At 41.2% G+C, this 17,363-nt stretch overlaps 1 protein-coding gene across 1 annotated transcript in view; it reads left to right on the top strand.

The window, feature by feature from the left end:
• EXOC4 (exocyst complex component 4) overlaps positions 1 to 17,363 on the top strand; it is a 392,686-nt gene that overhangs the window by 57,890 nt on the left and 317,433 nt on the right. The window contains exon 7 of the mRNA XM_010710270.4: positions 5,158 to 5,335. Within this exon, the coding sequence (XP_010708572.2) occupies positions 5,158 to 5,335 (178 nt within the window). The remainder of the gene's footprint in view (positions 1 to 5,157; positions 5,336 to 17,363) is intronic.

Here is a 17,363-nt window from a genome sequence, read left to right as displayed (position 1 = left end):
TGAAATTGATAAAGTTGGGTTGGATCATACTTCAGTGATGTTAAGGAGCCCAGAGGCCTGGGTGAGGTACCAAAAACTTCAGTGGATTTTGGCATTTGATTAATAGCACTTTGTGATCCGTTAGGATGCCTATATTGTAAAGCTTTGGAAAGTGTCTTGAATTCCTGTTGAGTAAGGAGATAATTAGAACTGATTCTAAACCAAAATTACATGGGAAGTTTACAGCAAGCAGATAAATTCATTTATATTGAAAAGAATAAATTATATGGAAAGGTATACCATCCCGCAAATTAGCTACAATTTCAAATCAAAATGAAGTGACTTTTTCCTGGTGTCAAGAAAAAAACAAAGCCAGAACAACAAGGTCTTCCTATTTCAAGAGAGCTGTGTTAGACTCTAAATTTGAGCATGATGCAGAGCCTGAAATTGCTTAACTGTTCATTAGCCAGTCAGCCTCAATGATTATTTGACCTTAGAATTTGGTGAATAAAATATTTTTCAATTCACCTTAGCACAAGTCACACATGAATGGCTTTCAGAGCTCAGTGCCTGTATTCAGATACTGTGCTGTGTATGATATCCATACAAAACTCTCAATTCTGGCAAATAAAATGTCTAATGAGATGGCAGAGAGGAGGTGAGGGCAGAGCAGTGGCTGAGGCTTTATGTTGAGCGTTCTGCTGGACAGTTCCCTTCTGCTTGTTAGGTATGTGCAGACCAAACTATATGCGTCTCTTCATCACTGTGTTGAATCTCTGAGGTTGGCTCATTTCTTTTCTTTATGAAAAAGATGACATTGAATGCCACTTGATGAATGTGCGTGTGGAGATTCTGGTGTAATTCTTTTAGGGAATCACCAGAAAAATAATATAAAGCCCCCTCATTGTACAAGAGAGAAATAATCTCTGGAAAAGGCTATGAGAGTCCAAAGGCATCAGACAATGTTCTTATGTTCTTTCTTTCTTTTTTTTTTTTTTTTTTACTACCTTTTGTGTGGCCAACTTTTACATTTGTATATGAAAACCATTACGAATTGCACCCAGTTTTTTAAGATAAAGAGTATTATTTTTGTTGAAGCAACTAGGGCCCAAAGAGTGCCATCTCTTACACATCTCCCAGTGTGCTCTTTGTGGATCCAGCACGCATAGGGCTCTTGGCTCAGATCTTCAGAGTTTTTTGAATTCTGTTTCAGACAGGGCAGACTGTCTGCCTCCTAGGAGCAAGCCTTGGCTGTGCTATAAAGGGTATCGGCACTGGGCTTGTTAATGAATATGCACACAAGTATAAGCACCAGTTCTACTATTTATACTGTACAACCCATTCTGTCATGGATATCCTATCACTGTCTCTTGCATTGAGCACTTCTCTCCTTGGTAAGCAGTCTGGCTGCATGGAGAGTTGGTGTGAAATTGGAAGGACCTTTGTACAGTGGCAGTAGGATTTTATTTTATTTTTTTACCAATTTGCTCATGAAAGGAAGGCTTGCACGGCTCTGTGACACAGCTGATGTTTAGATTTTCTGGATGCAGTGATGGTGTATACCTGATTTAGTATGGACCTAACTAGACAACACATTTGGCTCTATTTTTCTATGAACATTAACTCTTTACTCATGTGTATTTGCCCCGCAAAATGTGAATGATGTGAATACATTAAAATGCAGTAAAGGGCATTAGCAGTTTCTTGTCCCTGCTAGAAGATCATTTTGAAAGTTATAAACTTACGTTTTTGTCTAGGTAAGTTCTAGAGAATTTATAGACATCTGCAATTGGAATGAGTTTATGAAAAAATGCTTAAATTTGCCATTGATTTATCTAATTGCTCATTAGAGCATAGTACCTCCATGCTTAGAAACATGTATTGATTGTGGAGGGTGAGACTCAGTGGAGTCCATGTTAGCACTGCTATGTCTTCATGAACTTCTGGGTCTCAGTTACTCAAGACTGCTGACTTGAGAGGAGAAATAATCTGGACACACGTGGCCAGATTTCTGGAACAGGAGTTTGGTAGGGACACATTGCTTTAGCTTTACTTACATTTGAAGATCCAGCCCAGAAGGAAGAGGTGTATTGCCAATTTTGTTCTTAAATCCCATCGACTGGACTCAGTGCATTTTTCCCTACGTGTTTGTAATATATTTCTGGCCTTTTATTTAATCTTCAGACTTTCAAATGAGTATAGAAATTACATACATGCCAACACTCTGACCTGGCAGAGAACATTGTTGCTGCTAAAATGCCTGAATTGTCATTAGCGACCTCGCTCAGGTGCCAGCAGTCACTTTGCATCAATTTGTTCTCTGTTATTGCCCAGACAATAGGAGTTGCTTCCGGGTCTGTGTCACTGTCTCTCAACATACTTACCATATTTCTCGGTGAAGGGGTTATGAGATTGCTTTGACAAATTGCCTAAGCCACTCTTCTGTCATTGTCTGTATGTGTTCTGTTTAGGTCACTCGGTGCTGCAACCCCATGTGCATAAAATCTAGGCCATATCATTTTATGCTGTTTTGTCTTACTGGCTGTCTGACACGGCTTGTGTCTGTCTCCTTTAGGTCACCTTGTTTCAAAAATGACCTGACTGTTTTAGAAGACTTTCAGAGAAAGGAAAATTAAGATAAGAGGTGCTGGCTAATTTGAAAACAGGGAGAAGTGGAAAAATGATTTTTGGTTGAGAATGGAGAATGTAACTTTGGGGTGGGGAAACTTTCATTTCTACTGGTCTGTACCAGGATAACTGGAAGATAGAAAGACCAAACAATCCTATTTTAGTAGTGGCTTTGTAAACAAGTTGATAATGTGAGATCAAGCTCACTTAGAATCAAGAGAAATGAATTTGTCAAAAAATCCAGCTAGTTTCATTCTGCAAAATTGTGCTTTCCTGGGGCAACAATGAGGTATGCGGATAATTAAATTTTCATTAGAGTGGGATGTTAGCAGAGCTTGGGCTTGCATTGTTAAATTTTCTTAGTGGCAAAGAATTATTGTGATCCCACAAGGCCATCTTGTTGGCATGTCAGTCAATGACACGTCGGTTCCTGAAGAAGGAAATTCCTTTTCTTTCCAAACTCTCCTGCAGTTCTTTCAGCTGAGCAGCCACCTGCCCTAGCTGCCCCTCTAGCTGTCTCTGTTACTTGCTATGTGAAGTTGTGTCCATCTTGTAGGGGCTTCTGAAGCAGTAGTTACCTCTCCCGTGTCCTGTAATACGCTGGACCAGGTACTTAAATAATGCCGAGTGGTTTTCAGGCAGCCTTGGCTGCATGTTCCCCTGTCTTCACTGATAACACTGGTGATAGACAAGAGCAGTCAGAGAAGGCTGGAGCTGTGTAGGTCATTCCACAGGAGCAACTTCTCTGTTTAGCTTCGACAGGATAGTTATTAAGATTTAAACAAAACCTAAATGGAAGAGAATGGCTTCCACGCTAGATTTTTCTTTAACATTTGTGTACATCTTTCATGCTTCTCTATATCCCCTGACGGTGTCTTATATAAATATGTAAGAGGTTATTAAAAATAATAGCAGTATGGTCTCTCTCAGTGCTTTCTCTTCAGAGATTTCTTACTTTTCTTAAAAGAAGGAAATAGATATTCACACCAGTTTCTTTTGGATTGCTTCAACGTGTATCTTAGTTCTACAGTCGCTTAGGGTATAGCACTGTTAATTAACCTCCCTGCGTATCTTGTATGTACAACGATAACTAATGATTAACGTAAACACATTCTGGACCACTTGAAATGTTCTGCTGTTCCTTGCTGCAACTTCCTGGACTTATCCAATAGCTCTTGCAGTTGAATCAAGGTGTTTTTTGCTTAAGCATTGGGCTGTGTGAGCAGACGGGGATGGTCCATGTGAGACCTTTGATAAACTGTTGTATAATACTATACACATTTATATCAAATGATCATGGATGCATGACACATAATGAGCTTACATGCTTTCTGTGTCTATTCATTTATTTATTTATTTTAATTGTTGTTATTTAAAATAATAGCTAACCTCTGTCCTTGGCAAAATCAAAGTAGCATAAGCTGAGATGAGTGGCTTTAGCACAGCATCATGTTGGGCTATTCTTGCAAATGTACAACAGCTTTTCTGTTTCTCCAGTTAACTATCTAGCTTCTGGCTTAAAACAGCTGATGTAGGCAGGAGGTATGCACCCTGAACTGAAGAGGCCAAGGCATGAATGCACACCTTGTAAGTGGCTGTTAACAGAATGCTGCAATGTAATGGTTAATGAGCAGAGGCAGCTCCGCTTCTCCTGCAGCCCTTCTGTCCTTCTGATGGGGAGACACAGCAAGTGTGTGTTAATTCCTAACTGCTTTAGTTAAATGGGATGGAGCCTGTCTGTCAGAGATCACTAGCACCTAACATATGGATTATGGAAGTGTTAGCCTCACATTTTGTTGGAGTTATGTGTGGACTTGAATTGCTCATTAAAAAGCAGTGAAATTATCCACATTTTCCTTTTTCCAGATAATATGATCAAAGGTGATGCTTTGTCACAGAATATTTAGGATTTTGCAGATGTGCATTAATTACAGTAATTGGGCTGTAAAGAAGCTATAGGAGCAGGTCATGTGTTGAGGTTGTAGCTGTAGCTCTTTACACTTACTAATAAAATCTTTATAACTTAAGCAACTGATGAGCTGTCGTGTTTCATGTTGTTTAATCTTTTCTTGATCTTTCATGTTTAAAACATTCTGTGCTGCTCATTTCATAATTTAAAATGAATATCTTACATTCTGTTTGTATGTGTAAGTAAATGCTTCTTGAATTGACACTCCTCTCTTCTGGAGAAAAAGCAGGTAGTCTATCTGGAACCTTAAAATGATCTATAATGTCACAGCATTGAAGTGTTCCGAAGTTAGGAATGCATTTGTCTTTCTTGCACCCCAGGCAGAGCACGTTGAAGATGAGCAGCTTGGATATAGAGGAGAGTGCAAAAAGGAAGTTGGTAGGAAGCAAGGAGGTATGAAACTTGATCTGGCCTCAGAAGGCCACAGAAATTGATGCTGTGTTGTGGATTGCCTGGTTGTCACAAAACTGGGTCTGAAGTCAAAATCTTCTGATTCCTGCCCATTACCCTGATGTGCTGCCTTACAGTATGGTTACAGAGTATTCTGAAAACTGAATGAAGGATGTCTTGTTCCTTTGCAGGTTGCTGCTGGAGCTGCTGGAGCTTCTCTTTGACAAATTCAATGCTGTGGCTGCTGCACACTCCATAGTCCTTGGACATCTTCAGCAAACGGTGGCCTCTCCTTGCAGCCAGTATGATGGTGATATCAAGCTCTACGACATGGTTGATGTGTGGGTGAAGATCCAAGATGTTTTGCAGGTAGGAGTCCTTCAGTTGGGTACAGTTTCAGTTTGTAGCAGCTCTTTAAACCAGAATACCACAGAAAACAGTTCTGTTATGCTCAAAGGACAGCCTCACTGGAAGTTGTCTTGACTTTTGGTGAGTGGACACATTTCTAGCAGACATCTAGATTCCAAACAGCTTAAATACCAGCGAAACAAAAACTATGGATTCACCCTTACAGTGGGAGAAGTTGATTCCTTTTGTCTACTGAGTGATTTAGCAGAAGCTTTCAAATAGTGATGCTTCTGTTCCATGTTCCCATGCCATGCCTGCCTTATAAAGTGTCCCTGCTCTAATCGCTTGTCTTCCCTTGTCATTACGCCTTGGTTGTAGTCAGCTGAGACAGTAGCTGCCAGCATGTTTTCAGGGAAGCCTTATTTGATTCATATTCTAAACCAGAGCATGCTAAAGCTGAACCTTGCTTAGACTTTATTTTGGTACCACGCCTATCACCATAGCATCTGAGCAGCAGAGCTGTCTGTCACACATCTTTTCTCTCATTCTTGATGTGAGATTAAGACATGCTCAGTAGATTTTTCTTTTTTTTCCCCCACTTTTTAAATTTTGAATTGTCTTCACATATAGGAGTGTACAACTCACCCATTGTTTGGTAGGGGAGGTCAAAGAAATTAACCTGGCATTGTTTACGAGATTTATGTTGGTCATTTCACCTCTGTCCTGTTCCTGAAAAATACTGTCTCCAACACTTAACACACATTTTCATCGTAGGGCACAGGTCTATCCCTGTTTCTCTAAAGACTTATTTGACTGTATGTGTGGGAACTGCTGAGTAATGGCCTGAACCACTGATTGAGCACCTGGGGAAAAGACCTGGTCAGCCCTGGGAGCACAGGTGAAGGCAATTCACTTGTGCAACTGGAAGGGGTGGAGCCTGGCTGCACCTCTCTTAGCCCTCATTTAAGGGCTGACTGTCACTGAAGAAGGTTCTCTTTCTGGAGATCCCTCCTTGGTGAAGCTTTCCCTTCCAAATCTAGGATCTTCTGAGATGGGTGAGCAATCTTCTTCCCTTCCTTCATAGCACCTCTCTATCGTGCCAGTCCTTCTGTCATCACACCTTTGTTGTAATGCCTTTCCCATTGTATTGATCGAATTGCTTTCACCTTCCTTCAGTATTCTTGGAAAAATTTGATTGGGAATATCCAGACAGAGGTTAATAATAGATTTTCTAAATGAAAGAGTGTCACAAAGTTGAAGCTGTTGGGCCCCATCAAAGCAAAGAGTTAGGCTTCAGGACATAAGGAAGGGGTTTGGCAGTGAGTATCTCCAGCCATCTTATTGTCATACACAATGTCGAGAAATCCTATAAGAGCTTTGAATTCTGCAAACCTTGCTGTAGCAGGACAAGACCTGGGTCTAAAAATCCTCCAAGATTTTATCTTCAGTGAAGCAGAATGACAAGGCTGGTAATACCCTCTTATCAGTGAGGGCTTGTGATGATTTCATTCCTCATGAGTGGTTAAGTTAGGACTGAGTTACGCTGGCTATTACAAAATAACATTGATAAAACTTTTATGTAGAAGCATGTGTAGGTGTGCACGTACAGAGAGTGAGTGAGCTTTATTAGGGAGAAAATATGTAACAAGGCTTTCTACAAAGAAAAAGATGTCAAGGAAAATGCAGCAGCTCAACTGTAAAGACCTCATTGCTGTTGGTGTGACAGCACAAGTGTCAGAAGGTGCCTGAAAAGCTTCTACAGGAGCCATAGATAGCTTTGCCAATGCACAAAAGCTGCACCTAAAACTCCATAATCTCTTGCAGCTTTAGGGTAAGAGATGAGCATTGACTGAATTGGTAAGGGGGAAATCTTCTATTTCTCTGTTCAAAACCTCATGGTTTTTTTTTTTTTTTTTTTTTTTTGTGTGTGTATGTTCATAGGAATGGATTTTTTTTTTTTACCTTGCAATTTAAAAAAAATCTCTGAGCCCAAGACAAAGTTATTTCCTTGCTGTGTTTCCAATTAGGGGTTATTTTGTGAGGGGAAACCTTACATTTTGGTAAGGGGAAGCAGAAAACTCTTATAAAAGTACTTATTTTAAATGCTGTTGGGGGGGAAGGTGAAAACGTGGAGGAAGTAGGTTAGTGGTGAGTTGCATTGGGGAAACGATGCAATTCCTGCAGATCATAATGAATGAAACTTATTCATAGTGCTAGAACAGTACTGCATGGCTCTGTAATTCACACAGATAATCTGTTCCACACGCACATTGTGCATCTCTGCATGTGAAATATGTTACAGCAAGGTTATCTCTTTATAGCTCTGTACCAAAGTCATAATGTGTGCTCACAGTGGGCTGGAAATTGTCCTTTTTTTTTTTTTTTTTGTTTAGCTGGATTTCTGAGTGCTGCCTAATAACAGCACAAATCACTGTGGTGTAATATTAGCGAGGTGGTTCAAAGTCATGCAATGTTCAGATATTGAGCATGTGGATATATTTTTGACCTTCTCTGAGAATAATAGAAGAATAACACTGAAGTCATCGAGAGAAAGACAGAATGACCTTTTAGAGCTAGCTGCCAGAAAATAAACAAACAGAAAAATCAGTTTGTCAAAATATTAGAGCAGCCTTGTTTGGTAAAAACACAGCTTGAAGTTATTTGGACCAGAGCCAGCCTTGCCTGTAGTTGTATTGCCATACCAACAAGAGAGAGGTGTGGAAATTATTCCAGTTTTAATGTGCTATTTTATGTATGGAGTTAATTTAGTTCTTCAATGTGGAAATGGGTGGGATTACAGAATGATAGAATGACCTGGGTTGAAAAGGACCACAATGATCATCCAGTTCTAACTCCCTTGCTATGTGCAGGATCGCCAGCCACCAGACCAGGCTGCCCAGAGCCACATCCTTGAATGCTTCCAGGGATGTGGTATCCACAACCTCCTTGGGCAACCTGTTCCAGTGTGTCACCACTCTCTGTGTGGAAAGCTTCCTCCTAAAAATATCCTTCTGAAGAGTAGGACCAAGTACTTGGTTGGAGAGAGAGGTGTGAGCTGTTAGAACAGCCCTCACAGCTGTACTGGTGTGAATAGTTCAGCACTGCACAGCGAAGGAGTTTTGAGTGTTCTGCCACAGTTAAGTGTGTGTATTTGGTATCCTCCCATCCCAAATTATGAAGTATTGTGTTGCACGAGAGGCACAGCGATACACCTAGGTCGCTCTGAAAGTAATGCCTCTTATTTGTTTCCATGGAAAGTAAAACGGATGCAAATAGCTCTGTAATACTGTATGAAAGAGCAAATTTTGAGCTGCAAAACACTGTCTTACAACAAAGTCACCACTATTAGTTGTATATTTTCACCAGTGGTGAACAAGAACCTGCATGCCATGCTTGTAGAAATCTGCCCCAGTGGAGGTGACCCACAGTCACAGCTGCTGAAATTTACCACCTACTGCTTCACTGAGCAGCAGCCACTCTTTATTCTCCATGTCAGACGTGATTTTGTCAGATTGCCCCTCTGCTACCACCTGGAACACAGCAACAAAATGTAATGTAAATATTGGTGGGAAGATTCAAGAAGATTCAACAGAATCACAGGATGGCCAGGGTTGGAAGGGACCTCGAGGATCACGAAGCTCCAACCCCCCTGCCACAGGCAGGGCCACCAACCTCCACATTTAATACTAGACCAGGCTGCCCAGGGCGCCATCCAATCTGGCCTTGAACACCTCCAGAGATGGACAGGGCATCCACAACCTCTCTGGGCAGCCTGTTCCAGCACCTCTCCACTTTCTCTGTAAAGAATTTCCCCCTCACATCCAACCTAAATCTCCCCTCCCTCAACTTAAAACCATTTTCCCTTGTCCTGCAGTTATCTACCCTTTCCAAGAGTTGGTTCCCCTCCTGTTTGTAGGCTCCCTTTAGGTATTGAAATGCTGCAATGAGGTCACCCTGCAGCCTTTTTTTCTTCAGACTGAACAAGCCCAGCTCCCTCAGCCTGTCTTCACAGGGGAGGTGCTCCAGTCCTCTGATAGTCTTCAACCTCTACTTGCATACCACCAACATGCACCTGTGATGCTGTGGGCAAACATAATAAAATGGGAGGTGTTACTTTCGGAGCAGCTCTTGTACATCCTCGGGCTAAAGGCAGGTATGCCTTCTGTCCTGTTGTGTTAGAGTCAGGGGGCTGACAGAGGACATGCTATAGCAGCAACAGGTACTTGGTGTGCTGTTTTTTTCTTGCTGTTATCCGTTGCAGAGGGCACTTAACAGCTCATTCACTTTTTTATTTTTTTGGCACTGTCTTTTGATACCAAGATGAGAGAGAAGCATCTGTCCCTGCTGAATAATAGCAGTGTTCATTCAGCTTCTTCAGAAATGTCACCTTTCTGGTGACAGGGTGATCATCCTGTCAGCTTTTGTATGAGTACAGTACCCTGCTGCTGGAGAAAATGCCCACAAAACGTGACATCTCCATGCATCCTCAGTATCCTGTTATTAGCTTATGCCAGTGCTGTTTGCCTCCAAGGAAGAGAGATTTTCTTTTGTAGTGGTGGTGTTTGTAGTTGACAGTTCTCGGCCTCTTATGGAGGTGGCCAATCTCTGATTCCTCTCCGCTGCAGAAGAGAAGGAAATTCACATTGGTGTGGGATGCACGTCACATATTTGCAGCACCAGGGGGACAGAACACAAACATTCAGGCTATTGCTGTCCCTGTTTTGTGGTCTTGTGTTTGATGCTGTCAGGTGTTGTCCAGAAACAGTGTTATTTAGCAGCCTATGCATTGCTGAAACCATAAGAAAATTGAGACAGCAGAGACTGAAGTCTGTCTTCTGCCAACGTGCTGCTGTTCTGTTACTGCAGAGTTGGAAGTACCAGAAACTCTTGAGTGATACACCCTTTTCCTTTACATATTATGCTTCTCTGCCCGAAAGATGCGTGGCATTTTCCTCCTTGTAAAGGGGAGCAACACATTTCTATGGTTCAAGCAGGGAGATGGAGCAGTTGTGCAGTATGCAGCTAAATCTGGTGCCCAGCAATATGATGACTTGCTGAAAAGCTGGGCTTCACATGCCATGGTTCTGAGGAAATGGTGCTGCATGGGGATACATTAACAGCAAAAGATATTGCTCCTTTAAGCAGGGTAAGGCAGTGAGGTTCAGCAGTCACTTGATTTACCCTGTTACATCCTCCTGGAAAAGGTGTAGAGGGGGTTCAACTCCATGCAGATCTGTCAGCTGTGCTGCAATGCCATTTCTTCCACCTCCACATCTGAAGATGCTTCTCTTCTTCTGGCGTTGTTGTTCATTTTCCTAGCAGGTATCTAATTTGAGGGAGTTGATTTGATCAGATGTTTTCTGCTGGCTGATATTCTGCTTGCTCAGGTCCCTGAACTATGTCAGTGTTCAGGGCATAGGGGAGGAGAGAGAAGCAAAGAAGTGAAGCAAAGGGTTGATCCTGGCATCTGCATCTTTCCCTCAGCCAAAGCAGCACCTCAGAGCACTCATGCAAAAACCAGGTGGCTTATTGCTCAACCTAGGTGGATCAGCGCAATCCTGGCAGCAGTATAAAAAGCTTACTGAAATAGATGGTGATGCTAAAAGCAGGAGTTCAGGAGTGGTAGCCTGTCGTGAGCCCTGAATCTCTGCAGTAGTGATTTCATTCAGTTAAGAAGTGTGTGCTCTGGAATAAGAAAGCAAATCTCTCTTTGCTGAAGCTTTGCATTTAAAAGATGATTTAACTATTTATGGCATGGTTAATACTAATAAAGTAAGACTATTGTATGAGAAGTGTTAGTGTCCATATGTCATAAATACTAGTTGAAATGTCAGAGTAATATATGAAATAGCCATCACATCTGGAAGTTCACTAGGTAATATCTTGGACATACAATAGAATTAACTTTCAGAATGTTGTCTTGGGGAAATTAATGGCTTCATGATTGTCCTCGAAATAATGTGCCTGACAGTTTTTCTGGTTCCCTTTAAATGGTCTTAAATGTGTGGAACTGATGCCCTCGGACTCCTGCCTGGTTTGTGTCATTAATGCTCGTCTCTCATTTAGCTGAGAGGATGATGGCTGTGAAAGTGATTTTTGTGCAGCTTTTGAAAAATACCGTTTCAATCTTGGGTGCACAAAGGAGGGAGGGAGAGCATTATGCTCTCCAGGATGCTGATATTAAAAATTGGAATTTAAATAATTACAGAGCAGGCAACTTGGCATGTTTTTTCCCCATCTCTTATTGGAAGTGAACTCATAGCATGCATTATTTAGTAAGAAATCTAGCACAGTGAGTGTTACATGATTTTTTTTTTTTTTTTTTTCGCTCTGTTAATATTTTCTAGGAGAACATGAAAAACTTTCAGTGGAAATGTATGGGCCAGGATGTGTGTCATCTGTTTGAATCCAAGAAGGGACAAGATAACTTGCAGGAAGGTGTTTCCTTAAACTTTGGTCGCACTAAGTATACTTCAGGAGGATATGAGATGTCTTTTGAGCTAAAGCATTTAACAGACTTGTTCCAACTTATCTAATGGTTCAAGTTATCTCCTTAGACTTTCAAACAGGAAGTAATTGGGTACTTAAGCTCCCCAGGAGATGTGTTGTGAATTCAGGATGGCTAAAATAGCCCAGGTAAAGGTGACAAAGTTGTCAAGTGCAAAGTATCACAGTGTAGGGTGTATTATGCAATTGGAAGGGCAACGAATGAGGTAGCAGTGGCACACTTTGCTGTCAGAAGCAAAGAATGTGAAGCAGAAATGCACATCGATCTGTTTTCCTTTTCACTGAATGATTCTTGCTGAAGTATGTTTAAAACTAACTGGAATGGCTTTGGTAACAGATACCTGGAAGAGGTCCAGAGCTGAACTATGAATTCTGGGTGATTGTTTTTCCTAGGAATGTCCTCGTTAATTGAACTGTGCTGTATTAGCATGGTGACACAGCAGAAATAGGTGTGAATAATTCTATGCTCCAGCTTTTATTTCAGCAGTCATATGTATCCCAGAGCTGTTGATCCAATTTATTTGATAAACACTAATGTTTACTTTAAAGTTCAAAGAGATAAAGCCCTGCATAAGAATGAGATACTTGAACAGTATACAAACACTTGTGCATTTTATTGCAGAAGGGGTCACTGAGCTTATGGTTTGGGAGATTTAAAAAGATGAGCTCATGTAATGAAATGCTTGCTGGTATGTAAGCAAGGGGAAAAAATAACCCTCTTCTGGTCACACTGTCAAGTCTCAAGCTGCTATGAACTTGAGTGGCTCTTCAGTTTGGGTGGATTTCCCTTCTAATAATTGAGCATGGCTATGAAGTTATAGTCTTGGCAGGAATTTATGAATATTTAAGTAACTAAATGCATATAAGTCAATTACAAGCATATACATATTTTTTTTCCCCCTTAAAGACTGTATTATACAGGAGGAGAAAGGTGCAAAACTTTTTGCTAAGAGCCCCGTCAGTAAATGATTTCAGAAGACTGTTTTATGTAGTTGTTAAAGCAGAAATTAGTTCTGCTAGGTTGTAAGAAGATGTGCTCTGAGGACAAGGGGAAATGGTTTCATTACTAAAAGAAGTAAGATTTAGACTGGATATAAGGAAGAAGTTCTTTAAGGTAAGGGTAGTGAGGCACTGCACAGTTTGCCCAGAGAGGTGGTGGCTGCTCCATCCCTGAACATGCTCAAGGTCAGACTGGTTGGAGCTCCAAGCGTCTGGTCCAGCTGTAGGTATCCCTGTTCATTGCAGGGTAATTGGAGTAGATGGCCTTTAATGGTTCCTTCCAACTCAAATGATTCTATGAAAAGGTCAGGAATATAGAATGAGGGAGAATAGCTTTGTTTCCTACTTTGATTTTTGGCAGTTTGAATGGAAACTGTGCGTTTTGAATCCTTGTCTGCTCTCAAAAGCTTTGTATTGTGTACAATTTGAGACAACAGAAATCTTTTTTTTTTTTTTTTTTAGCTTTATTCCATTGTTGTCTCTTAAAAGTCTTTCTTTAGCAAGTTGGAAGTTCTCAGAAGATGAATATGAAGGGTTGTTGAGTGGCCACCACACCTGGTGTGAAGGCTATGATTCAAATTGCCAGCAACAATATGGGTATTCTATACAAAAATGTACAAAAATCCCAGCCCGTAAATTGCTGCTTAGCTTTCATGTTCTGCAGCTGTTAATTTATGGGATGATATAGAAGAAATAGAAGATACAGAAGAAACCTGGGGAAGAGAAGGCTGTGGGGTGACCTCATTGCAGCCTTCCAGTTCCTAAAGGGGGAAGCCTATAAACAGGAGGGGAGCCAACTCTTTGAAAGGGTAGGTAATAGCAGAAGAATAGGAAATGGTTTGAAGTTGAAGGAGGGAAGATTTAGGTTGGATATCAGGGAGAAGCTCCTCGCAGAATGGTGAGGTGCTGGAACAGGCTTCCCAGAGAGGTTGTGGATGCCCCGTCCATCTCTGGAGGTGTTCAAGGCCAGGTTGAATGGGGCCCTGGGCAGCCTGGTCTAGTATTAAATGGGAGGTTGGCAGCCCTGCCTGTGGCAGGGGTTTGGAGCTTGATGATCCATGAGGTCCCTTCCAACCCAAACCATTCAATGATTCTCTTATATAGAAGAAATAGTGATGTGGCTGTAGATACACACAGTGTCTTTGATTGTAACCATTTCCCTAGATTCTCAAACAGTTTTGTTAGATCTGATGTGCTTTTTTTTTCCAGTTACTATCAATGTCCGCTGCACTTTATTTCTGCTGTCAGCCAGAATTAGGAGATACTACAAGTAATTCATCAGCATTTGTAGACATGTTTTATAGGACTATAAAACCACGCTACTTTTGATGTGCTGACGTTATTCACACTTGGTCCCTGTGTGAGTAGCTTTAAAGGCAGTGAGACATACTCTTACTAGCATCATAAAAATGCTGTGAACGGGAAAAGGCCAAATGCACATCGTGTCCTCTCTGCAAGGCGTCTAATCTGACAGCAGTGCATGAGGGATTCATGCAGGCAAATTCCTGTTAATGTTACAGACTAGCTGAGATCCTAGGGAAATGTTTGGAAACTGTTGTGCTTAAAAGCCTTTCCACTCCTGTGCTGTGCACTTGTTGTGTTTAACATGCATGACATTTACAAAATGCTAAGGTAGAATTTTTTTTTTTTTTTTTTTTCCCTGAAGTTTACCAGCTCCTACTATTTCTTTCCTAATATGAAATCTCAACTTCATTTTTCTGGAGGCCTGCGTGATTCTCTTCTATAGTTTAGTGACATAGGAAGCTGTGGAATTGTGTTAGGTAAGGTTTTCTTAAGTTTCTCCTTCTGTTAAGTTTTTTTTTTTTTTTTTTTTGCTCATAGATAGGAGTGTTTGCAGGTGAGCCCTTAGCAGTTTACTCCTAAGACTGAGAGCAAAGTGAGTGAAGATGCTCAATCCTCCTCAGTTGGAAATTGCCACACTTAAATACATCATATTCAGAAAAGGGCTGCAAGAATATTAATTTCTTTTCTTTCTCTTTCATTCTGCATACCCATTGATGCTTCATGCACACACATGCACGCCTTTCTTCTACCTCTCCCCAGATCTTTTCTCCTTTTACCAGTATCACACTCTTTCTCAGCTTTGCTTCAGATCTGAAGCCAGAATCACAGAATGGTCTGCGTTGGAAGGGACCTTGTAGATCACCTAGTTCCAACCCCCCTGCTATAGGCAGGGACACCTCTCTCTAGACCAGGTTGCTCACAGCCCCATCCAGCCTGGCCTTGATTGCTTCCAGAGGGTGGGCAAACTTACTTGGACAGAAAAGAAGGTCCAGCATTTGTGGGGATACATATGCAAAGACCTAACGCTACGGCTGGGAAAACAACAGCTTCTTTTCATTTGTGAAGGCAGCTGCGGGTCTGTGCATATACACTTGGGAAGGTGTTGCTGCTGCAGCTCCAGGCACGTATGCACCACTTTGAAACATGCTGTGGATCACTAGTAGTATGCATAAAATGTTTTAGGAGCATCTATTTCACAGCATGCTTCTCATCATCAAAGCAACTTAAGTCATCTGATCTCACCAGGGTGATGCCATTCTGTGTTTTGCACATGGGGAAGCCAGTGTTTGAATGAGTGGAAAAAAAAAAAAAAAAAATTGAAAGGTTTGGAAATACTTATTAGTTTTGGTGCGCATTTTGATACTGCAGAAGGAGGGAGTCTATTGTGTGAGCTTTTTGGTTGGTTTTACTAAGAGTTCTTGAGCTTCTTGTTCCTCTTGACACTGTGGATATTCTGCACTGCTGAGAATCAGAACATGAATATGCATAACACCCAACACTTAAAATTTGGTGTTTCAATTAATGCTTTGATGACAATCCACAGGCTTCAATATTCTGCTTATTTTGTGCTTTCTTTCATGGTCTCGCTGACCAGCTGCCTTTTCAAGTGGCTTTATTTAGCAAGTCTGCAAGTAGTTCTCAGTGATTTTGAGTAATATGTCACTGGGTTTATATATACATTCTTTTTTCAGTGGATAGTGTCAACTCTGGTTATGGAAACTGAAGGCTTGAGTCTGAAGTGGGTAGAGTGAGGGTACATACATGAGTGGGAGTCATGGTGAGAAAGTATTAAAACACAGAATCAACCTTGTTATTTGCTCATAATTAGTTCACATACGTTCTTTGGCTTAAGTAACTTCTGCTGTACCGGGTTTTCACCATCTTTTATCCCAAGTGCTCAGAGAACGTAATCTCTGCCTCTGTATATATTGTGTAACTGTGTATGTACAAACCAGCAGCAAGTGGCTGATGGTTCACCAGTGATTTCTGGACTGACAGAGTCTGAACAGCTCAAAGCCTACATGCTTTGTTGGGAATGACAAACTCCCAACAAACTGAGAACAAACAACTCTCCTCCACCTCCAGATCCTTCTGTTGCTCTCCTCAGAATTCTGATAATGACTCAAGATTGATTGGAATAAAGCAACGTGGGAGATGCTGATGTGACACAGGGTCTGAAATGGGCTGATATGTATTTTTCTGTTATTAACATTTCTGATTTTTAGCAAATCGGACAGGGATGCTATTTTAGAACTATGAACTAAAATCAAAATATTGCTAACATTGCTTCATGTAGTTAACAATCTGCCTTTATTTCTTTCTGGTTTTACATGCTTTTAGATTCTTTGCAGGTGATGAGTTTGCAAATCTGTAGATCCAGTTTTAACTCTTGGTACTGAAATCCAGTGTGCCTGCTGACTGGGCTCGTGTGATTGGTGACACCAAAAAACAAGTTTTAAAGGTGAAGTGTGCAGTTCCTTTTGCCTTACAAAACAGCATACCAGTTTGCATAATTTAATGACTATTCCTCTAGCCATACAGTGTGCCAGTCTCTGCATTTTGATTGGCCAAGAGCCAGCAGTAGCTAATGGAAGTTCATGGGGGGATTTACATAAATTCTTAATAATTCTACAGTGTTTCTGGAAATCCCTCTTCCTGTCAAGCTATACTTTGTGGAACTCCAAACCCATATTCCTTCAGCAAACACAGCCACCAAAACAGGGTTTACAAAGATGAGGAGAAAATGAACTTAATGGTGACAGAAGAGCCCATATCCTGAACTTGTGGAAGCAGGAAAAAAAGGTTTTAAACTGAGACGGGGAAGGTTTAGGTTAGATATTAGGAGGAAACTTTTCACACAGAGGGTGGTGACACACTGGAACAGGTTCCCCAAGGAGGTTGTGGATGCCCCTGAATCTCTGGAGGCATTCAAGGCCAGGCTGGATGTGGCTCTGGGTAGCCTGGTCTGGTGGTCGGTGACCCTGCACATAGCAGGGGGTTGGAACTGGCTAATCATTGTGGTCCTTTTCGGTCCAGACCATTCTATGATTCTATGACTTCATGCAACAAATACAAATGGTGGTAGCTCTCTGTAGAGCTTGTTGGTTATCTGTTGGCAAACGTATTTTTCTCTTCCATTTTCTTTGAACATGGCCCACATTTATCACAATATAGACTACATATGCAAAAATAATAGGATTATTAATTCAAGAATCTGCATGTTAATTGTTCTTAAGCA

Source organism: Meleagris gallopavo, chromosome 1, assembly GCF_905368555.1.
Source record: "Meleagris gallopavo chromosome 1, MGAL_WU_HG_1.1, whole genome shotgun sequence".
Classification (NCBI taxonomy): Eukaryota; Metazoa; Chordata; class Aves; order Galliformes; family Phasianidae; genus Meleagris; species Meleagris gallopavo.
This window is presented reverse-complemented; position numbering and strand designations above follow the sequence as displayed.